Source organism: Maylandia zebra, linkage group LG19 (genome assembly GCF_041146795.1).
Source record: "Maylandia zebra isolate NMK-2024a linkage group LG19, Mzebra_GT3a, whole genome shotgun sequence".
Lineage (NCBI taxonomy): Eukaryota > Metazoa > Chordata > Actinopteri > Cichliformes > Cichlidae > Maylandia > Maylandia zebra.
In genome coordinates this window covers 7,421,400-7,446,527 of record NC_135185.1, presented here as the reverse complement: position 1 = coordinate 7,446,527, position 25,128 = coordinate 7,421,400, and the positions used below count along the sequence as shown (strand labels likewise).

Sequence of the window (25,128 nt, the reverse complement as noted above, 5' to 3'; positions counted from 1 at the left end):
ATATGGCACAACAGTGATATTACCAAGAACTGGATCCCAGAAGTTGCAGAAATTTTTTTGCAAGACCTCGTTATGTACTACATGCGACATTCTTCATATGTCAGACTATGGGGTGGGATGGCACGACAGAAAGAATAGAACACAATAGAATAGAACTGAAAAGACTCAAATACCAACTGTAAAACTCTGTGGTGGCAGCATCATGGAGTTTTAAGTGGTGGCCTTTATGAACAATTCCAAACCGTCACATCTGGCACAAAACATTAACCCCTCTACTAGAAAGCTGACGACAATGATGAATTTCCCCTTTGCGCACAACAACAACCTAAAACATATATCGTAATTAACAAAGGAATGGCTTCACCAGAAGAATCTTAAAGTTTCAGAATGGCTAGCCCCAAGGCAAATGAAAATGTGGGGGGGTGCCCAAAAGAGGCCTATCATCAGAGAAGTCCTTGTAATCTGAGATTTGGCATGCTTGTGCAAGGGAGAGTGGGAAACTGTGGCTAAGTTAAGATTTGCATAACCCAAAAAGACTAAATACAGCATCAAAGTCAAAAGAAACTTTCAAACTAATTATTTTATGAGACTTCTGAAATGATCGATCTCCGTCTTATTTTATTACATCTGGGAAAACTCCCATTTTAAGAGAGGTTTGCAGGATTTTTAAATCCAATTTTGAAGCCCAGCTGATATTGGATTGATAATACCGATACTAATACTGATTTTAAAATTTGACGATTTAAAAACCTGATATCAGCCAATATTTATTTTCTTCTGTCGAGAAACATTAATCAAACAGACTTGCCAACCATTTTTTTAAGTGGAGTTATTACTTATTTATGCTCTGCCTGATTCTGCTCAGATCAGCTGGTGGTTGTGTTTGTGGCCTTCGAAACACGTGTTACCAACAGAATAAATTGCACTTCCTCTGATGGACAAGCTATGCGATACTGATAGACTGGAAAATGGCCATTATCGACTCTAATCTAGTCAAATTTTTAAAAAAAGAATTTAACAGGCTGGCAGGAATCTCAGTGCTAGCCTCCTGTTGCAAACTGATTTTGACACTCACTCCACCCGACCTCCAATCTCCTTTTCACCTCATGGTATTTAAACTCATCGTCCTTCACTACCACTGCTCCTTCCATCTTTACCTTTCCACCTGCTACTCTCTAATTCACACACATATATATTTTGTCTTGCTTCTAATGACTTTCGTTCCTCTTCTCTCCAGGGCATACCTCTACCCGACCACGCTCTCTTCCACCTGCTCCCTACTCTCACTACAGATTACATCATCTGCAGTATCATACTCCATGAAGACTCCTGCTTGACCGCATATGTCAACCTCGCCATCAATATCATAAATCGGGAGGGGGGGGGCTCCGAGCCAATCCCTACCACCATCTTGAACCAGTCTTTCACTCCAAATGCACACCTCAACACTGAGTCATACATGTCCGTCACCAGCCTCACATACTTCTCCACCACTCTTGAAATCTTCATACCACATCTCCCAACTTTGCCACCCCTCTCCTTGCTGCCTCCTGTCTATTTCTTTTTTTAAATCTCCTGACTATCCCCATTTCTCTTTGCTTACCTCTTCCTTTGAATGCTTTCCTCATTCTACCACAAAGTCTTCTCGTCTTCTTTCATTTGTCCAGAGGATACACCAAGCACCTTCTTGGCAGTTTCTTCTCACCACTGCAGCTGTACTTTTCTATAAATCTGGTAACCCTTCCCTACCACTCAAGTCTGTGTCAACTCCTCACTGAACTCTGCTCAGTTGTCCTCTTTCTTCAGCTTTTAACATTTAATCATCGTCTCTGTCTGGACGTGCTTCCTTTTCTTGACTTCCAAAGTCATCCCACAGACAAGCATCAAATGGTGCCTACCTACTTTGCTGTGAAAAAGTCTTTCCCCTTTCCAATTTCTTCATTTTTTGTCTATTTGTCATATGTTTTAGATCAAACTAATGGAAATACTAAACAGAGATTGTATTCTGTATTTAATTGGGCTGTTTTTAAATGATGATTTAATTTAAAGGGAAAACAGGCCTCCAAACCTTACTGGTTCTATGTGAAAAAATAATTGCCCCCTAAACTTAATCACTGGTTGTGCCACCCTTGCCATCAAGAAGGGCAAGCAAGTATTTGCAGTAACTTGCAAAGGTGGGGAGTCTTTCGTGTCACTGAGGAAGAATTTGGCCCACTTTTCTTTCCTCCACTCTTACACAGCATGTCTCACCATTTCCATCTTTTTTACTAAATTCACTACCATCTGTTTTTAGATTAACCAGATAACCTAAACCCACTACCTGCATGTCTTAGGACAATGGGAGGAAGCTTGAGAACCCAGAGAGAACCCAGGCAGACACGTGGAGAACATGCAAACTCCAATGACTGGAGAAAACAGTCTTAGATACTGGGACACACAGAGCAGGAAAGAGTCCACAGTAAAGGGAGTGAAAGAAAACATTTGCATTTACCGTAGTGATAATCTGAAGGGTATCAAATGTTGGCAATTGATTTTGGTAAACTGTCAAACTAATATACAGTTGGTATAAGTATCTGCCTTCCTCCTGCGAATGTGAACATGGTTGCCTAAAAGGCATTTATGAAAAACCGGTTCTCAAAAATTCATATGCTTTCATTTCGTATTTGTGTGGTTCAAATGTGCACAGTTTGTACTGCATTTACTCATTTTATTTCTGCAGTTTTTTTTTTTTTAATGTGTTACATTTCAGTTTCTATATTTCTTTTCCAGGCGTTTTCACATTGTTTTTGTATTTTGGGACAAAAATTCACACCAATAATACTTTAATACTATAATTATAGTATACTTATATATAGTACAGTATAGCATATGCATTGTTATAGTGTAAAAGAAGCTGTTGTCAGCTCTTCTTCCTCTCACTCTCTCAGGTTATACCCTAGTTTCCAGCTGAGAGGTTGAAGTCAGGTCCAGTTCTCATTTCTGCTCAGAGTCACACATCTAGCAAAAATGCTGTCTCGCTTTACCAGCTAATTGGCATGAAAAGGTAGTTCCACCACACACCTAGAATGGGAACTCTCTGTGCAAGCCCTATCATCTGAAACTACAAATTTGTTTCATTTTTTTCACACAGAGAAGCATATGAAATGACCTGCAGCTACTCTCTGGGTAGTCATCAGCTGGTGCTATGACGATGAAGGTGGGAATGGCCTTCAGTAAGCTCACAGCTTGGTGTCTGTGTGTGCACGTGCGCGTGTGTGTAATAGTGAGAGATGAATCACCATGTGTGAACCGCTTTAACCACTAAAAAGCAATAAGGTGAACAGAGTGAGTTTAGTGGTTAGGACTACCAGCTCGTAACCACATGTACCTTTCAGCTGGCCTCTGCCAGAAAGCCATACCTACTAATCAAGTGTGAATTACAAAACACTGGCACTGCAAACAAACAACAAAGCGAATCCAAATGGCAGAATATTTAGAAAGTAAGAAAAAGGTTAAAGCCGTTGTTACATGTGACAGTTTGTTCTGGATCCCAGTTGTGGGGTTTCTAACAATATTGAGATAATCAATGAAACGTATCCACCCTGAACTATATTGTAATATGCTTTCATCAGACAATTTAAAATACATGAATACATGAGGTTCCATCATAGTTGCTCTCCCCATGGTGAAAACCAGACACTATGACTGCTTTTCCTAGATGCGGCTTTGACTACATCATTGGTGGGTGGAGGGAGATCATAGACCAGTAGAAGAGAGCCAAGGATCGGTCAGCGATCTCTCTCGGTCCTGTCACCAGGCAGCCATTTTCACTAGGTGAATCTACAGGAACGTTTCGGCTGCTACATTGTTAGCAGAAGATTTGGGTGCCAAATTAAGTGAGTGATGGTGGAAAAACTGAAAATATTTTTGTGTAAAAGTTCATTAAATGGTCTGTTTTTTAAGGGTTAAAGGCTTTGTTACCTTTTGGATGTGCACACTTTTGTTTGAATCTCAAAAATCTGTTAATTTGTGCACATAAATTTTAGTTTTCTTTGTCAAGTATGACCATTTTGCTAGATACTGGAATATGCACACATAGAAAGCCAGGCTGAAATCCTGTGACAACTGATTTGTAGTCTAGTATTGCACATGCTGCTGCATTTTATGCTGTGTCCTTTTGTCCTTGTGCCAGATGTCAGGATGTGGTGTACGACTCATTAGGATGCCAACTTGCCTCTGCATGGGGGTTAACGTTTTTCACTTGGCTTTTTAAAGCCTGATGGAAGATCCTGCTTTATAGAAGTTACAGGGTAAGATAGCTGGATCTGCAATAGTGTAGAAATAATGGTAATACTGCATAGCAAGTAATGAACCGCAAACAGCAACAGCTATTGCCTCAATGAGTCATCAATCAGTGAGGGAATCCTGCTCCCTCCTTTTGACTGGGAACAACCATCATTAGCAGCTGTGTGTGTGTGTGTGTGTGTGTGTGTGTCTACTGTAAGTATGTGTGTGCTTGTGCATTAACCACACCTCAGTGTCTGCATGTGTAGGCGCTGATCTTGTCTGTCTATGTGTAGGAGTCTATTTTGCCTTTCTGTTTGTATGCGTCTATTATCTAGTGTGGTTGTCAGCTTTTCCATGTGTGTTTATTAGGGGAGGTCCCTTTCTTTGTTGTTGTTTTTTATGCTGGCTGGCACAGGAAGAGAGACAGACAGTAATATTCATAATAACACTCGGGAATAAAGAACATTGCTGAAGGAAATGGAGAGAGAAAGAAGGCGAGGAAGACAAAGAAGATGAGGGTAGCAGCTGGTTGTCGTTACTCTGCTGCCCATACACTTCACTGCAGGAGCTATCAGTATATACAGTAGGCTCCAGCAACCCCCTCTCTATGGATACAAGTAACTGTGTGTGTGTGTGTGTGTGTGTGTGTGTGTGTGTGTGTGTGTGTGTGTGTGTGTACTTTCAGTAGCTGAAAGCATTGCCAAGGGGATGAGGTTATATTTCAGGTCACAAACTAGCTAGAGATTTAATTTGAAGAAGAACAACTTGATTATGTTCTCTCAGGCAAAAACAGCTTAAGGAAATATAACTAAGATGACACAGGTGAACACACACACACACACACACACACACACACACACACACACACACACGGATTTGGCAACTCATTTGAGCTTTTTTAAAACATACGTTTATCCAAAAGAACTTTGTCTTCCACTTTTTTTTTGAAGTTCAATCACTAATAATCAGCCAGACCTACAAAAAAGCCAGGATGCTGTTGTGGCAGTCTTTGATATCGTCTTGAGTCTATCACCCTGCAGCCCGACAGACTCTAGCATCACCATCTTGGACTGCAGGAGGCAATGGTTCTTCTTAAACCTCGACTAAACTTTCCACATCTGCGAGTCCATTATGGTTCAAGTGACGCATATTTTGTCATCAGAATGTGAATGTGAAGGGGTTTGTTTTTCCACTGATCCGTTGAGAATTCACATTACAGTGCACCAATTATAGACACATCCCACGTGGCGGACTTCAGTAAAGTATAATGCCAGGTCTCCAGTTGTCCATGTCAGTCTAACTAGAACCTGCAGCAGGTGGAGAATTGTTTCATATGGCTGAACACCAGCCTCACCAAGGTTGCAGAACAAGCACTAATCATAGCCCTACCATGCAACAAGAAACTCACTGGAAAGGCAGTTGAATATTATTTATTTGGCATCATGTATCTGGCAATGAAAATATTTACTAAGGAGCACTTAATAAAGGGTACCGTTAACTGTGCATGAGTCCATGCAGAGACATACCCCAATATTGCAACAAATAAAATTCAAATCTGCAGGTAACACTACAGTGTTATCTGCATGCCCGAATTAATCCCTGCCTTCTTCATTCAGATCCTCTCTTTAGAGTTCACCACAGCAGATCATCTGCATCATATCACCCTATACCAGGGGTCTGCAACCTTTAACACCCAAAGAGCCATTTGGACCCGGTTTCCACGCAAAACAAAAACACTGGGAGCCGCAAATACTTTTTGACATCTAAAATGAAGATAACACTGTATATATTGTTTGTTACCTTTATGCTTTGTGTGAACAACTAAGGTGTGTTGCTTATGAAATCCATGAAGTGCTACAGAGAAAATTACATTTTATTTATGTAGTTAACACATTTTGAACTCTTAAAGAAATATAACAAAAGGAAAGACACCAACATGAACTAAAATGATCCATGTAGCAAAGAAAAACTGTTGTGAGCCGCCACCCTCATATCGCCTTTGGGTTTTTGGAGCCTTGACCTGACTTTTAAAAAATTTGAAAAAAAAGCATTATGCTTTTAAAAAATGAAAAATATATATTTGCAAAATTCTGCCTAAATATGTATTTTACCTGGTTAATGTGTTTGGCGGGGCGTCGTCTGCAGCACTGCTGCAGGGGAGGCGGACGCACCTGAGCGGCACCCGCAATCACACCTCGCCGCCTTAACGTCTGTGCTATCTATGCTGTTGTTGGTATGTGTCGGGCTGTGAGCTGAAAAGCTACAGCCGGCTGTGTGCGTACAGCAACCGCGTGTGAAAAGTGGTCAATAAAGACCTGCTGAAAAGCATGTTCATGCAAACATCGTCAGGTCTGCCGTCGTATGTTTACAATGGGACTTCTGTGCACAGCGTCTGCAAATCGGGGCTTTAATCTTTACGCAGGACTGTAAGCTGTCGCATGTGAGGCGTGAGCGGTGTTTGTTTTTAACATAGATCACGGTGGAGAACAGCTGCCGACATAATGTGGATCCGAAGCTCCATAATTGGCCTACCTGGGGTTGAAAGTCTCGATAAATGCACGGCGTTTCGTACACCGGCTTCCGCGAGTGTGACGCTTATTTTGAGCGATGAAAAAAAAAAAAAAATATATATATATATATATATATATATATATATATATATATATATATATATATATATATATATATATATATATATATATATATATATATATATATATATATATATATATATATATATATATAAAATTATATTTTTATATCTCAATATCACAATAATCTTCCAATTTAGAACTACAAGTTAAAAAAAGAACTAACATAAATAAAATACACTTCAGCTAAATACTCCTAATTTATTTTCCCAAACCACGCGGAGCCGCACTATACGGACTAAAGAGCCGCATGCAGCTCCGGAGCCGCAGCTTGCCGACCCCTGCCCTATACCTAGCATCCTCTTTTATCAGACCAATCCTCTGCATATCCTCGTTAACTACATCTATGAACCTTTGAGGCCTTCCTCTTTTCCTCCTGCCTTGCAGTTCCATCTTCAACATCCTTCGTCCACTATCCACTATCCGCTCCTTCCTCCAATAACCTTGCTTAACTAACTTTGACTGCAAACTGCTCAACCTGAGCTGTTTTTTTATATATAGGACCAAATCACAACATTAGTCACTTCAAGCCACTTTATACTGAGAGAAAACACCAGCTATCAGAAAACCACTATAAGGCAAGCACTTGGCGACAGTGCGAAGGAAAAACTCCCTCCCTGGTGTATCCATTTATAATTCTGCCCTCCTGGTCACTCCCAACACCTATCCAGTCTTTCTGTCACCACCACAGTCTCCAAACTATACACATGTCCTTTCAATCTTGCTGTGGTCACAAAATACCCCTGACACTTTTCTCCACCCACTGACTCCATCCCGCCTGAACTCTCCTCTTCACCTCTCTTGTACACTGTCAGTTGCTTTGGATGGTTGACTGCAGGTATTTAAACGTATCCTCTATTCATTACAGCTGCTCCTTCCATCTTCACCCCCCCCCCCCCAATTTGCACACATCTATTCTATGTTCTGAATTTCATTCCTGTGCTTCCACCTGCTCCAGACTAGATGGACACTGACTGTTGCACTAGATGGCTGCCACTCCCATACAACGATGCAGCTGGGAGTCTCTTGTTTAACCGAGATTCTTCTTTAATGCCGTTGTCTGCAGATGGAGGTTCTGTCTCTAATTCTGCAGTCTTTACCTTATAAAATAAAGCACCTTGAGACAGCTGATGTTGTTCTACATAAATAAAAGTGAACTAACACAAATGGGTCCAGTAATACATCAAGTGAGGGTAAGATGCAGCTTAGAAGCTGACTTGCAACCTTGCACTGCAAAGGCTGATATGATCAGAGACAGGCAGTATATAGTTTGATAATATCATCTATGAGGATGGGAGAGAGCAGTTCGGGGAAATAACTTTAAGAAAATCATGTTCCAAGATCAACAGGAAGGAGTGAAAAACAAAATCCAAAACCCAGAAAAGTAGAGGCTAGGAAGACGCAAAAGAGAGGGAGACAGCATATCTGAAGGAGCTTTTAGAGTGACATCAGGAGCTGGGTATCATATGTGAGGAGAGCAGAGCAGATTTTCAATCATGGGTAGGTGAAAAGGAGAGAGGACATAGTTTTTCCACTGCAACCTCTGTGAGTACACACATTGTGCACTCGAGGAGAAAGCACTGAGCGTGAGGCTGCCAAAGAAGAATTGAACATGCAAAAAGCCAACTAAGTGTTCTACAAAAAGATTTATACTCAGCCCTGGACAGCCAGGGACCTAGAGACCCCACCACTACACAGTAGAACTATGTGGTGGAGCTGAAATTGGTTGAATTATAAGTTGCTTTGAAGAACAAAGTCATTCTGAATGAATAGTACACAGTTTTGAATATGTTCAATTCAGAAGAACATTATTCAAGAAAGGTCTCTCAAAAAAAAATTACAAAGTATTAAGACCTCCACTGACTAATGCTTTCCAAACAGAACCATTTATTTCATCTGGTTAACATTTCTGTATTCTTTTAACAACACTATCCATCTGTCTGTCAGTCTATAGATGGGAGAAAACACAATTATTGTAATGTCAATTTTTTCCAAATGTGTTCCAACTTCATCTATATGGTTTGTTTTTGATTAAATCTCTAGAAAATGTTTTATACTGGCTAATAAAGCTGAACTCTTAAAAACACATCAAAACCAAACATTGTAAGCACTGTAAATGCAAGCACTACCAATTTGTCCTCAAGTGAAAATAAATATACTGCCTACTTATTGAATTACACAAAAGATAAAAGTTTTGGTAATGACAAAAATATTTATGTGTCACATGCTTTGTCACTTCAACATTCAAAGACCTTTACAGGGTCTGTATAGTAAGATTTTTGCCTTTCTGCAAACAACAAAACACTCAGACACTAAAAATTACTAATGCGTCAGTAAAGCTCCAATTTCAGCAAAATTAACACAGTAAACAATTATCATAAAGGCTAAACTGCCTGGTGCAAACATTAGTGTTAGCTGTTTAACTGTTCCTAATCACTCTATAGCCACAGTAGTCTTCTATAGAGCAGGGCGATATGACCAAAAATATTTATCACGATATACATTTGAAAATTTGCGATAACAATATAACTGACGATATAACTGACACCAGACAAAACACTTTACAACTCCACAACTTTATTAGTGCAAAAAAACAAAAAAAAACCCAAAAAAAAAAAAAAAACAAACAAACCCCAAAACAGAACATCACTGTATTTTCACTTAAACAAGCAGCTGTTTTTTTTTTTTAGTTTTTTTTTTTTTTTTATGTGCATTAACGTTACATAAAAATTTAACAGGCAAATGCAAAAAAAACCCCAAAACAAAACAAAACACCCCCCAAAAAACTGTAACCCCCAAAACATAAATCAAAAATCCAAACATGAACTCAGTAATGAGTAGCTCCACCGTTATTGTTGATCTGTTCAAAAATTCATTGAGGCATGTTTGATGCAAGTGGCAACATTTCTCCAAGTGGTGAAGACGGTCACATGAAGGCCATCTACTGTCTGAAACCGTTGTCTATTTTTGTAAACTTCCCTTGCCATCTATCCCCAAAGGTACTCAATTGGATTTAGATCAGGGGAACACACAGGGGGGTCCAAACGAGTGTTTCTATGTTATTCTTCTGGAAGAAGTCCATTGTCCTGCGAGCTTTGTGTACTGTAGCGTTGTCCTGTTGAAAAGCCCAGTCATTACCACACTGACGAGGGCCCTCAGTCATGAGGGATGCTCTCTGCAACATCTGGACATAGCCAGCGGACGTTTGACGCCCCTGCACCTCCTGAAGCTCCATTGTTCCACTGAAGGAAAAAGCACCCCAGACCATTATGGTGCCCCCTCCACTGTGGCACGTAGAAAACATCTCAGGTGGGCCCTGCTTGTCAGTAATGTTGGAAACCATCAGGACCATCAAGGTTAAAAACTTTCTCATCAGAGAATAAAACTTTCTTCCACCTTTCAATGTCCCGTGTTTGGTGCTCTCTTGTCCAAACGGTCAGTTCTGTGCTGTTCAAGGAGACGAGGCCTTTGAAGACGTTTTTTGTTATTAGTCTCAGATGCTGCCCGATGGTTATGGGGCTAAAGTCGGCACCAGTAATGGCCTTAATTTGGGTCGAGGATCGACCAGTTTGATGGATAACCAATTGGATCCTCTGGTTCAGTGCTGGTGAAATATTTTTGAGTCTTTCTCTTGACTTTTCTGTTCCATAACCCTCAGGATCATTTAAGAAATTCCAAATCACTGTCTTATCACTGTCCTACCTCAGCAGTGATGGCGTGCTGCGAGAGACTGATTATGCAATTCAACAACGTGACCACGTTCAAAAAGGGAACCTTTTTTTGCCATCAGAACTTCATGACAGCGTGACTACCTGACTGAAAAAAAAAACCTTGAATCCACATTTTTGCACAGATTTGGCCTTTTAAAGGCACGGGGACCTAAACTTTTGATCAGCTGTCAAACAGCCTGTTTCAGTTCAAGCGGTCTTTTCAATAAATTCCATGTTCAAAATATGTTTTGTCTCACTCCCATTTCTTCTCGTTGCATGTTGAAGCTCTACTTGGAACCTTGTTAACATCCAACCATGCAAAATATGATTTTTTGCCATTTTTCCAAGTGGTCTTAAACTTTTGATCGGGACTGACAATCCCACTGCAAATTACACCTTTACATAAATAACTAAATAAATAACATGGTGCAGAGCCCTACTGCAAGTAAGTTACATTTCCTGTGTCTCTGTATGTCTTGTTATGTTCAAATTTTTTAGATAACTACAGTACTTTCTCTGGCCTCATACAACTCTTACACTCTACAATAGAGTTGGAGACCATTTACTATTTCAAAGGAAAAATATTTTTGAATTACCAAAAGGTATTCTTGGTGCGGTTGGCAGGTTGCCAGCATGACATCTTCAACAAATTGTTTTGATGATCAGACATTAAGTGGTGCAAGATTATGCAAACTGCTAAATGCAAGGATACTTCAGTATCTGGGGCTGTGGACCTTCATGTAAGATAGCGGGCCAAGGCTACATTAGCCATTACTAGCAATGCACACCGGAGAAAATAGTTGGCTGTCAAGTCACATTCTAATGAACAGTGTACTCTTTTTAAGAATGTGGTGAAGGAGAAGAGGTATTTTTAAAACTCACTCAATTTTAAAGAGGTACTAGATGAGGTATTCTGAGTGTATCAAGTCAGTATATAACTTTATAATACCATAACCTAATACATAATAAATCTAGACATAATCACAGTACATGAGACAATACTGACATTATTATCTGACTCCATTATACCTCTTGATTACTCATATTGTCAAAATGATCAGCACAAAAGTAATTAACTAATGAATGCTGGGTAGCCATCAGCGAGACGGAATCAGCCCAATAATAGCCTTCACCCAGGCACTTTGAGCAGCAACAAATCCCTCCCCTCCACCATTAATGTAAGCTGTCCTGGAAACCTGAATGACATAACTGACAAAATTGTAAAATAACAAGTGTAGTGCAACAAGCACAGAGGGAATGTTTCGACTCATTGAATTGAAGAAGGCTGCCTAAGCACACACACACTTACTAGCACCTTTTTGCTTGCAGCCACAGTCTCCTCTATGCAATGGTCTCTTCTGCTCAAAGGTAAGCGTTTCCTATTGATTTTCACTACATAGACCTTCGCAGTGGCTGAAGTGATTAAACCAGCAAGCCTGTAACCCCTTCACTCATAATATTTATATTAATATTCATACCACTGACCAAAAGAAAATATCATCAACAAAGAAAGAAAAGAAAGCTGATACATCACAACCTTATAAAAAAAAAAAAAAGAAGGTACAAGATACATTTTTCCTTAAATGCTTGAGTATGATTTGGATATTGCAGGCAGCATACAGAGTCTTTTTCATGTGTGAATAAATGCACAGTGACAATTATGACTATTATTTTCTTATTTTTATATTAAAAACGATTTCCTAGTGATACAGGAGCACATACACACTGCCCTCTGCTGGAAACTGTAGAGGCTGAAAAAACAATAATGATAATGGATAATAATGGAAAAAACATCTACTATTGTCAGTTTTCTAAATATATTTCTATTCTGCAGTGTTTTCTCAGACGCTGTTTGTATTTTAAAATGTTTAAAATCAATTAGAAGGCATACATGCATTTATGTGCAGTATTTGTCTGTAACAAATGAAGTATTGTCTGATCCAGATGCACAAATGTGCAGAGAGGAGAAGCAACACTGAACAGAAGATTGTAGAGGTGCCCTTTAACTCCAAATTTCCCCTACATATTTCCCTCTTCACTGTGATACTCTGTACCCACGCACGCACACACACAGGAAATGTTTTTGTCTTTATATTTCCAAAAGCCCTTATGGGGAAGCAATGCTGACACACACACTTTTTAACTTTGAAGTAAGTGAGGTAAATGGTCAAATCAGCAGCATGGATTGTCCTGCCTCACTTTAAACCGCTCTCTTTAAAAGAAAATCCAACAAATTTATTTGCATATTATAAAAGGGAATAAAATACTAATGCAGTCATGTGAGTCATAATATTCCCTGAACATTACTAGTGGTTGGGTGAGTCATATTTCGCCCTATCCTAAAGCCAAAATGACAAAAGAGTATATGTGCTGAATGTGATATGTGCTTAAAGAATGTGTCAAAGCTATTTTGGGGGGTAGGAATATATAATGGCATCATACTCATGATTCAAGATCCAGTTTGCAAAATTGCTTCATTTTATCAGCTGAACTACAGTCTCCTACTTTGTGCTATTAATATTTTGCAAGACTGCATGTCACAATATCAAAATAGATTAAACCGTCTCATTTTGAAATGAAGCCCTTCCCTTTGCTTGTCCTGAAAGACTTCAGCGAGAGAGAAAAAAGTCACTCTGCAGCAAGCTTTAAAATTCTGTGCACCTACAGAGCACATTAAAACGCTACAATAAACCGCAAAGGGCACCTTGTTGCATTGTGCTCCAAGCAGGAAGACAGCAAAGACGCAGTTAGTGGACAAACACTGGGTGGGATTTCCTTTCCTCTTGGCTGCTGCCTTACATTGTCTGTTTCCATATGCTGGCCAAGGGCCGCAGACATGGACAATAACAAATTGTGTCTGTTTTGAAACTACAGACAGACACACAAAGATATTCAAACAAAATAAATGCTCTCCATCATGTGCGTGCATTCTGACTAGGATTGCAGCCAAGGTAAATCAATTTCTAACACTTATCTTCAACATCGACGGTTCAAATGTTAACCGGGCTGGTGCGCGCCTTAATGTTAACTCTTTAACTATTAGCAATTACCCTGTAGCCACGCGAGTTGTATATTGAAATTACCATTATGAAAAAAAAAAAAAAAAAAAAAAAAAAAAAGACACGCCTCTTAATTTTGTCAAGAGACATGTAGTATTGAAAATGCCATTGGGTATCAAGCATTTTTATAGGTATCAATATTGAGCATGAAATTCTAACATGGTGACAACCCTGCTCCAAACTTAAACAATCATACTGTACAATACAATAATCATAGTTTTACAACTGTTTATTAATACTCACAATTGTATATTTAAAATCTGTATAGTTTTCAGTGATAATATAATTAGAATATAATTATTTTTTGTGAGCTTATACAAGAACTATGTTTCTGCAATAGCCACATAAAGTTTGTTATACCAATATGTCTGGTAAGACTGTGCTGAATTTGGCAGAAGAGCTAAAAATTTCAGCGGTATTGGTACCAAATTTTTAATTTTTTATTAACCGATCTGTCAACAGATTTCTTTTACTTTTAAAATGTATGAAATGTCCAAAAAAAATAGTAAATAATATCTATACTGTTTCGCCGGAATTCAAACAAATGATTAATTATCAAAATTACTGATATTTTCTGCAATTATACTCATGTTCATCACTATACATGTGATGACCGAATTATATTTCCAAAATCATTAAGTAGCAGCTGTAGTTGAGTGTTTAAGTGGTCCAGACTGTTGAAATCCTGTGGAAAGCAGTTTCATCCATGTCCTGTTGTATGTTTGCTTACATTTTAGAAAAATAGATAACTACAGTATATTTACAATCATACTTTTTTTTTTTTTTTTTTTTTTTTTTTAAAATGGACTGTCAATCAGCAGTCCATTTCCAGACATTTCACTTATTACATAATTGTCTAATATATAAAGTAAATATATTACCTTGTTCAACATATGCTCAGCCAATTCCTTGTTGGTAATCTATTGGTGGATATGTATACTGGATGTATATGATTGGTTTCTATGTTTTTCTCTACTAGAAACATTTTTTCCACACAAACGTCTACACTGCAATATGTTTTTCGATGAGCCTAATGAAGGCTACAGCCTGAAATACATTGGTCATGTAATAAAGTGGTTATTCAGAAGCATTGCTAAAGTTTCAACCTCTTAACATACAGAGTAGGGCTGGGCGATATGACCAAAATCTCATATCCCGATATAAGACATCTATTGTCCCGATAACGATATAAATCACATATATATCGTTATATCGAACAGCCCTAATACAGAGATACAAAAGACAGAAATTTTTCTTTTACAGACAAGTTTGGTAGAATAGTGACTGTCAGGTTATACTACAATGTGTCCTTATCACATGATATTTAAGGCTGTATAAGGAGGTTTCAGCTGGCACAGCTGGCCCATGCAATGCCATCAGAAGGTCCCACAGAGAGTGTGGCTCTAATCATGCATGTATTAACAAACCTACAGTGAATGCAACCCACTGAACAAACGCGGTTACCTGCTAAAGCTAAACAATTATGGCTATTCCTTTGACATTACATGTATGTAGTATAAACCATTAAAAAAAAAAAAAAAAAAAAAAAAAAAAAACACACAACTAATGAAAACAACAAAGATGAACTGCTAGTTGCTGATCACTATAATTTCTCAGTTACAGGTTTCATAGCCTCCTGATGTCCTTCATGCAGTTACGTATTTGTAGCCTAAACATTTTAAACAAGTCTATATCAATTTAACCCCCACACAATAATGTGCCTAATTAACCTGACAAATAAAGGGCTTCCAAAGGCAGCTGAGGGAGCTGGAAGTTAACCGACTGTCCACACTTGCTGAGGTGATTGATTAATAGCTTCACCAGGAGCTACTTGATTCCAGTGCAGTTCTGCCAGACAGCAGCTAATGAATATCACTTAACAAACAATTAACACTGTTGACCAAATTCCCGTGCGTCCATGAATACACCACTGACCTAATTTGAAGTCAGAATGAAGATTGAGAAAGAGTTTTAGGCCCTCAGATAATAGATAATAGTTCAAATAATGTTTGTTACTTTATATTTTTAGAGAGAAATTATTAAATTTTGCATCCATCCAAGGGCATTAATAGTTACTGACCAATATTCAGTTGTTAATTTTGAAAATATGTTTTTAATGTAGTCCAGAATATTTACAAAAAGCAAACAGTATTTTACATCTTCCCTAAATCAGACATCTATGTGACAGTGAAGGGAACTAAAATGTAAGACTAATAAAATTTTGTCATGGTATGCACAGTCTTTAAAGAATTTTGTTAAGAAAAAGGATAAAGGCTTCCTCTTGGCTAATTCAATGAATTAAATACAAAAATAAAGAAAATTTATTACATAGATAAAAACTGCCATAAAGCTGTCCTGCTCCTAGAAGCCTAGAATAACCACAGCTGTTTAAGATTATCAGAAGAGACAAGCAGCCATGAAAGTAAAAGAACTGACAAGGGGGCATGTATAAAGCTGATAATCTTGTTTCAATACAATATTGCGCTGGAAAACCTTGAGTGCTGGGATGAATATCGATGTTACTTTGACACGTACCACCCACGCAAACATTGTGGCAAAACAAGCACACTCCAGCAGCCCCATGAAAATACAACGCCTCTTCCCTGCAGGACAAAGATTCCTGCTCCAAACTCTCCACATCGCAGTCTAATCAAGCAACCACCAAATGCAATGCAACAAGCCTGATGAACAGGGGACCCACCTCACAGCCCAAAGAACCCCCATCAAGGCCCAGTAAAACCAGACACCTTCATACAAGCCCCCAACGATTAAAATTCTTTTAGCAGCACAACAAATATTAGGCAAGGGGTATAGGTAGTATATTCAACCACAAAACACCAATATTCAGTGAACACTACACTTTTTTTCCTCTTAATGTGACCTGTACTGTACTAACAGGGTTATGGGTGTATTCTCGGGAGCAGGTCAACATGTAGAGCATGATGTTAACAGCATCAGAGAGAGAGGCTCAGATCCCACTGGAAACAAAACAGCATGTATGCACACTCAAGTCTGGGAGGAGCTCAGAGTGAAAGTGCCAGCCGGATAGCATATATATATAAAAAAAAAAAAAAAAGAAAAAAAAAAGTGGTAATCCTGATAAAAACAGACCGTTACACAATACAGACAGGATGATGTGGGGGAAAAAAATGATTGTTTGGGAAAATTCAAGGTCAAACCAATGTCTTTTTTTTTTTTTTTTTTTTTAAATAAGGCTTTGAACTTAGAGGTTTCTCAACTATAAAGCTTCTGTTTTTCAATAGCCAATTAATATTACAAGATAAGGCAAAGGAGGGTTCAAAAGGCTAATTGTGTGTCTTTCTGTGAATTGTTCCATTTACAAGCACCTTGATTTTATGATGTAAGAACTGCTGTACTAAGAGAAGACCTAAAATTCAACATTCTGCAAGCCTACACATAGAACAGTTTTATCTTTCCCCATTTATGTTACTATTATTATTATTATTATTATTATTATTATTATTATCATTATCATTATCATCATCATCATGGTTAATTTTCACATGGTGATTATTTAACATGATTACTCATTAAAAGTTGCCTTTAGCTGTTATTTTTGTGCTGTCATTAGCTGGCCTAATTGTTGTAGTTTTTAATCTAAAAATGTATTAATAAAAATAAAAAATAAAAAAATAAATAAAAAAAAAAAAAAGCAGGGTGACTGGCTTGCAGAGGAAACCCAGCATAACAAACCTGGAGCAAAATGTCATGAACTCAAGCTAGGCGATCAAAACTGTATTCTCTGTCAGTATGTGATGCACTTTGGCTAACTGTTTTGACAGATTGCATGCGTTTCCTCCTTTACACGTAAAAGGCTTGGTACACTTGAAATGAGCACACTCAGCATTTGCTGCAGTTAAGCGTAATCACTCTTAAACAGCCCTCATGCAAACTCTCAAAGAGAGAGATCTCTCTAGCAAACAGGAAACAGATTATGCATCACTGACAAATTTGCAAATCAGAAACAAAAAATGTGCAAAGATGTGCAAGATTACATTCATGACAGTAATAAATATGAATTGTATACTGTAATTTCTCCAGTGTCAGGTCTACAACCAGAAATCTTTTTAATACTCCATGATGAGAGGGTCAAAGACAAAGCCACTGGATGCAGAGATCTACCAATCAAACTTTATTATAGCTCTGACTGACCGATTCACACCACTTTTAAATTAATAGGATTTATTTCTCTGTCTGAGAAAGGATTCCTACTTAAACAACCCTTATTTCTACCAGCATCTTTCCGGTTGCAGAAATAAATTGCTTTCTTTTTCTCGGCCCAAAAAGTTGATTCTGTCTATCTGGTCTAGTGTTTTCAGTGGAAGAAATGTCTCCAGTCTCAGCTGACTGCAGGTTCCCCAACTTTATAAACAGTATATTTGCATAATGAATGAAACTAGCAACACTGACAAACAATGGGCTGTGAGGTCCGTTTCTGGATTATTTATATGCAAATTATCATTACTATGAGTACCAGTTACACAGAGTTGGGGAACGGCTGCAATCACAGCATTGTAAGATGTATCCTTAGGCCCCTTACTCGATTTAGGGATGGCCTCTTTGACTCCCCGCTCGAACCAGCGGGGCTGAGAATGGTCCTTTTTTTGAGTTTGGGGTCATCTTGCAACCTCTTACGAACGACCTCAACTGATTCAGTGGCTGGAACACAAGTGAAGAGAGATGAAACAATGGTTTTGTACGATGTTACAGCTGCCTCCATAATGACATCTCTCACCTTCTCAACAAAATCCAAAGTGTTCTGGATGTGGTGTTTAGAGCTGCCTACCAACGGGTTGAGGATCGTAGCCAGAAACCTTGAGATGTTATAGGTGACCAAGTTGATCATGCAGATTTAGGTATACAGATTTGTCTTAAAGGTGTACCTTTAAGACCTTTAGACCCTGTTTATGTATTTTCGATCATCATCAGTGGTAGTTGATCAATGGTCAAGAAAACTTCTATATTAGTGATCAAGAAACTGACCTCACAGTATATTGTTCATCAGTGGTGCTAGTTTCAGTCATTATGTAAGTCTATAGTTCATTAGGTTGGGGAAACATTGAGTTACCAAATTAATCTGTCCCATAGATTAGCCCATTTCCACTGATACCCAATCCAACTTTCTGAGTCAGGATCAAACCGATATACAAACCAGTCAGATAGATGTATCCCTACATAGATAACAAAGGAACTACTCGAGAGACCACAATGTACCTAGGTAATGCTTGGACTGAGTACAAGAAACCTACAACTTAACACTGCATAGATAGAGTGCTTGCTACTATTCAAGGGTAACAGGACGCTGATAGCCATCACCAGGAACACAATGCGGCTGTGAAGGCAAAGTCCACGGCCACTGCAGAAGCCACATCAAGGGAGGCATTATCTGTACTAACAGAGTGCATTGTCCACAATGCTGTTCATGGTTCACAGTCATCATTGTTCAATCTCAAAAGGTAAGTGACCATCAACCACCTCATATACAAGATGGAATAATTTATGAAACTCTACTGATAAAAATGAAAAACAACACTGATTTAAACTAATTTCCTTGAAACCCTTTTCTGATCACATGCATGTTTATCTGCAATGCTTAAGTTTCTCCACTATATCAAAATGGCAACAATTTAACTCAAATTTAATTGTGAAAAAGAGGACAAGGTCACAAAGTAGCATAGCAACAAAGAGAGGAAGCATGGTACAGTCATACTGTCAGTTTCCCCTGACAGTATGACTGAGGTTCACGCAGACAACCCTGTGGATCTCTTCAGCCACAACAAGGATGCTCTGGGTTATATCCAAGTCTGAAGCATCACATGTGGACTTGAACAGGGCAGACTCTTCCACTGAAAGCTGCTACCCATGCACAAGTTTAAGAGGTATTACAACAGAGCAATATCAGCTGGGAGTGGTGCACAAGTACATGAGAAAATGACAAATGTGAAAATCAGCCAAATTTGAAGCAGGTTAGGTCGATTTTTAATTCATGATGTCTCACCTAGTACAATTATGATGTCAGGCTGTATGCCAGGAGTGAACAAGACATCCACTCATTGATCCATTTCACCAGGATCAATGGCTAGAAGATTGGAATGTCATTCAAACTGGATATATCCAGTGGATGGTGGCAAAGAGAGGGAAGATGTTAAGAGCTCCAAACAGACAAGCTGCCACTGGCCAACCACACATACTGATGGTTGGAAAAGAGCAGAAGACTAGATGGAGAGTCTTCTTGTCATGCACAGAGGAGCATGACAAGGTTGCAATAACAGTGGACACATCACAATTTAAGATCAAAGTTGTTATAAAAGCTAGCCAACTCCAACTACATCTGAGAACCCTGTCTGAAAAAACACAGCCTTAGGAACATCTAAAGTGTGTAAAATCCTCAAACTCCCTTAAGATCAGATGCTCTGCTGGAGGATCAGAGCTTGAGAAAAAACATAATACCTCTCACATGGTGTTATAATTTTAAAAAGGTCACAAAATCAGTGAATGACTCTAAAATGTACTTAAATCATCTTATCAGTGTGCCTCACCATTGAACTTGCTTAAAATCTTAATGATGTAGAAGGTAAGGCCGATTCTGCTGTTCTATATTCTTGAAGACTGAATGAAATAAATATCAGTGTTTATGGTTGCAGATATTAGACGCCATATTTCGCTTTTGTTAGACTTAAAGCTGCTTCTTTGCATGTGTTTTGGCGCCAATGACAGTACTTGCCTTGCTTGTGTGTTCAGCATGTACTCCATCCATTTATAATGAGTTCTGCTGAGAACTGAGGAAGCCAATTGTATTTACACATATAATAATTCCCTCCCAGCCTAAACCATGTCTTACAATGACAGTACAGGTAGTTGTTATGACTCATTTAATTAAAACAATTATTATTGTTAATCATACACACCTGTCAGGACTGAAGCCAAAACATATTACTGAGTGTTTAAGATGAAGACTTGTACCACACTATTTAAGTTCGCCATCCGCGTGCCTTGTTTTTAACTCCGGTGCATAACAAGTGACTAAAATAAGAAATACAGTCCTTATATAAGGTGAACTGTCACCTGTGAGGGAAAACATTAGCAAAAAAGTTTTATATTTCCACATCTTACCTTTAGTAAAACGATTCACTGACGCCGCCCTCACCTTTCCATCGTCCTTAACAGTTTTCATAATGTTCCCGGTCTCCAGAAAATGTCGAGAATATATTCTTTTCTTCTTCCTCCTCTTTTTAAAATAAAGAAACCGAGCAATAACGAAAGGTTTGACTTTGTTTTCTCCGGTCGCTACATTTAAAGAACTAGAAAAAGTGTCATCAATTAATTAACGGTGGTCGTCAGGTGCTGATGACCGCACGCGCCCGCCGAGTGCCTGAACACCAGCCCCGCCCACCGCTCGCGCTGCGCTGCGGACTGTCACATAACAGTATCCAGAGCGGGAAAAAGCTGACTAGCTACAGTGTTCCAATTTACTGAAACCAGTCATTGAATGCGACACCTGCTGCCCCCTGATACAGCGCGGATTTTAGATTTTATACTGTGTTTCGATTACACAGCAGAAAAATGACAACTGCATAATGTAAAACCTCTTATCATTTTTACTGATTGACAGTTTTTTGTTTTTTTTTACTAAATTATAAATAGAAAATAAGGAGCGGGAGGGGGGCTTACTGAATATTATTAGCATTTTTGTATCACAGTCTAATTATGTATTATTTTATATTTAAAAATAGCAAGCCAGAGAGCAGAAATACAGAAAACTTCCTCGAAAATCATCTACCTTGTAAAAGAGTAGGTAATGATTACTTACTTACTGACTCTTATTACTCTTACTAAATAGTTAAATTTTATTTATATAGCACCAAAGCACAACAACAGTCTCCCCCTGGTGGTTTATACTGTAAAGTAGAGACCTTACAGAGAGAAAGCCCCCAAAAAACAACAATCCACATACCATCTAGGTCATGCTTCTGGTAGCATTTGCATGCATGGGTTTCTGTCTGTGTGGTCTGTGTTATTAACATATAGAAACTACGTTTAAAATATGTCACATTTGACCTATGACTTTCAAAGTAATCAAAGTAATGTTGATTTCAAGGTCAAAGTAATATTAAGGTTATATAGAGTTCCTTACGTGACCTTGGTAATCTGACCTCTACTTGAAGGTCAAATAATCCATGTCCAGGTATTTACAAATCAGTACCTCTGATCCATTATCTGCTTCAACATAATGTTTGTGTAATCAAAGTAAACATCTGCCACGCTGCCCTAATCGGATTTTTACTGCCCTAGAAAATTATTAAAGTAGGCTTAAAAAGAACAAAGAAACAAAATGATTATATAGAAAATACAGTATTATTCCCTTGAAAGTAAATAACGCCCAGAGAGTGAGCTGCCTTGGCAGAGGTTTATGCTCTGTGAGTGCTTCTTGTTCGGTGCTGTTATACGCTGGACTTTGGTTAATTGTATAACCCACAGAACTGATTTGCCCCCAGTATTTGTATCAGCAGTTTACCATAGCTTCTATGGTATTATCACAGAAGGGCTTATTGCCCATTGATGTTTTTTGGATTTTTTTCAAACTAGACATTGTTACAACAAAATTGGAATACATAACTGACTCATTATTAATATTATTTTTTAGAAGCCAGCTGTCCAGATTATGTGGTTTTTACACCACATTTACCAGCTGTTAAAATGCAGAATTGCTATCAGCTGAGTACTCTGAGTTCTTAGCTGCAGCTGGTAAGTTATATTGCTCTGCAAAGTTTTTTAATTATTTCCTGTCAATACCCCTCAGGTAGATGTGCTATATAAAGCAGTTATTAGAACACATTCACAAAGGTGAACATAACAGAGACCTTTTGTGATCAAGCGTTTGTTTGAACATCATAATAAACCATTTCTTGGGTTTGCAATAGAAACTAAAGCCCTAAGTTAGAAATAGTTTTTGTCATATTGGACTTAGGTTGTCACTCTGGCTGTCGCATCACCACAGCCTTGCCACAAATATGACTAAATCTGTCTTTTAGAGTCTAAAAATAGCATAAAAGAGAGGTCTCTTGTCCACGTGGGATTTATAGCAACTGATTTTTGTCTTCACCTCCTGCGGGGTGCAACACTCTCACTCATTCTTGATCTTCTGAAACAGAACACGTGTCGAAAGCTACATGTGGAATAACTAGAAAGACAACTGAGCACCGAGTTAGTTATAGAATTGATTATTGAGGGCTTCCGCAGTTTCTTAGATCACGTAACAGCAAAGGCTAACATTTGTTTGATATGTTTGAAGAATACAAACCCAGTCAGTCCCTTAGATCTCATCGTAACAGCTTTTTTTTGCCTGCGGTCATAACCGAGCTGCACACACACCCACGACCCCCCAGTGCGGTACCACAACTTTCAAGTCAAATTTGTGTTCTTTTTAATTCCCCTGCTTTTGTGTTATTTGATCCACTACATTTCTTATGGCGTTTATTTCTCCATGTATGTGTGTGGGGTTTTTTTTGGTTATAATTTCAAATTTCAGTATTATCACAGAGACCATTTGGGGCTTTCAAAGTTCTGTGTAGTGGAAACTATCATTGATCTCGAGACAGTACCTATGGGGAGGGCTGTATCAGCCGGAATAAAGTTTTAGATGTTAATTAATGCCCATTTGGACTGAAAGCACACAGTTTATTACACTGCAGAAGAATCACACACAAACCTCCTGCACCCAAAAGCGAGTGGGATACATCTCTTCTTTTTCAGCCTGTGGTTATTTCCTTCATTTCTCTGCTGCATCAAACATCTCTCCCACCAGTGCGTCTCACCTCTCTGTGAGGTGGAGAGAAACCCCCACAGCACCCAATCCCGCTCCTCCACTCTCCCTAATAAGCCAGGAAGAGATTCCTTGGCAGACAGCTGTTCCAGATGGCATTATTACTCTGCACTTTCCCAGTCATCTGGCCTGGGATCCAGCACTGGCAGAGGTGGCGGTCCCTTTGCTCTGCCTGCGCATCAATATCAACATCAACATATGGCAGTGTTATATAACACTGTATCTGCTGGGTGATATGTTTCTGTGATAATCCAACAAGTTCTCTTTCTTTCTTTCTTTCTTTTTATTTCTGTGGCGGGTTCAATCGTCGTTCAAGGACCACTTCCCTTTTCTGCAGTGTTTATGTACACAGACGAAACGCACTGAAGATGACAGAGTGTTGTGTTGAAAGTAAAAGGTGAGAAAACCTCGATGCTCTCAGCTCCCTTGGCATGAAAACAGCCTGAAGCCTATACTTGAAAAGCACAAAATTGGTTTAGCTTAAAAGTTCAAAGCATCCATGATGTATATACCAGATGATACGCGGACTGCGCTTTTATTAAAACGCATGGCAGTCTGACTCTTGCTGCTGCATCCTTTTCTTTAGTTCAATTTACCCCTTCACTCAGCTTTATCTCCACCATGTTTTTGATAGCGTTGGGGTGTCTGCGTGCCACTGAACATGATAGCTCGAAAAGTTTTGAATGTGTTCTCATAAAACTTTGTAGGGGTGTAGAGTAGGGTCATGTTAACAACCCATTAACATTTGGCTTACATCTACCAAGGTCAACTTAGTGATTAATAGGTCAAAAATATACAAAAACCTTTAGAACATTGAAACTATAATTCTTACAAGTGTGGTGAGTATTGTCAACATATAGAGAGCATCATATAAAGAGGCAAAATATGTCACATTTGACCTTTGTGTAAGAGTCAATAGGTTGATCTGAAGGTCAAAGTGACAATCCTATATAGAGCTATTTAAAAATAAATTTTTATATTTCTTACTGCCATTGTTTGTTTTTAAAACATAATGGGAAATAGGGATATTGTTCCAAACTGGGATGCTAAAGAGCACAGTACTTTGGACCTCTGGTCTCAAGGTCAATTAGACTCAAATTGTCATAGAAAGTCTTTTATCTATGAAATTAGATAAAAGCAACATTAGGAAATTATTTATGAGGATTTTAAAAAAAATCACATTATAGTTTGCATCCAAATATTAGGTCACATTTGATTTCTGGCCTTTCACTTTTACATTTCACATCTGCCAAGAGGGTCAATATATTAAAATAGGTTCACAAATACCAAAAAACAAACATCTAAATGGGCATTTAAAATGAAATAAATATATCCGAAATACAAATACTATTCCTTTAAAAGTAAATATTGCACATAAAGTGAGCTGTCTTGGCTGACTTTTGCACTCGCAGTGTTTCTTGGCTTGTATGCAGAAACGTTTTGTTACACTAATGACTTTCTGGTGTTCCCACATCAATTGCACACATATTTTTTTTAATGTAGTAATTTTTTTTCTTTCAATTTTTCTTTTAATTTTTGTTCAAATTGCTGGTTGAAATAGTTTCCTTTGGTCCTGAAAGTGAAAAAAACAAAACAAG

General features: G+C 38.4%; 2 protein-coding genes across 5 annotated transcripts in view; both read right to left on the bottom strand.

The window, feature by feature from the left end:
- The window catches only part of slc4a11 (solute carrier family 4 member 11), a 101,993-nt gene extending 80,898 nt beyond the window's left edge, over positions 1–21,095 (bottom strand). Inside the window, exon 1 of one of the 2 annotated variants that reach the window (XM_004554778.3) lies at positions 20,821–21,095. In XM_004554778.3, coding sequence (XP_004554835.1) covers positions 20,821–20,881 — 61 coding nt within the window. In that variant the 5' untranslated portion in view covers positions 20,882–21,095. The remainder of the gene's footprint in view (positions 1–20,820) is intronic. The other variant, XM_004554780.4, reaches the window with a different exon arrangement.
- A 3,929-nt stretch (positions 21,096–25,024) lies between these two features.
- The window catches only part of dnaaf9 (dynein axonemal assembly factor 9), a 31,185-nt gene continuing 31,081 nt past the window's right edge, over positions 25,025–25,128 (bottom strand). For 2 of the 3 annotated variants that reach the window (XR_013094693.1, XR_013094692.1), the window contains exon 40: positions 25,029–25,103. The gene's annotated coding sequence lies outside the window, so the exon portion shown is untranslated. Of the gene's footprint in view, positions 25,104–25,128 lie in introns of all 3 variants that reach the window. The other variant, XR_013094691.1, reaches the window with a different exon arrangement.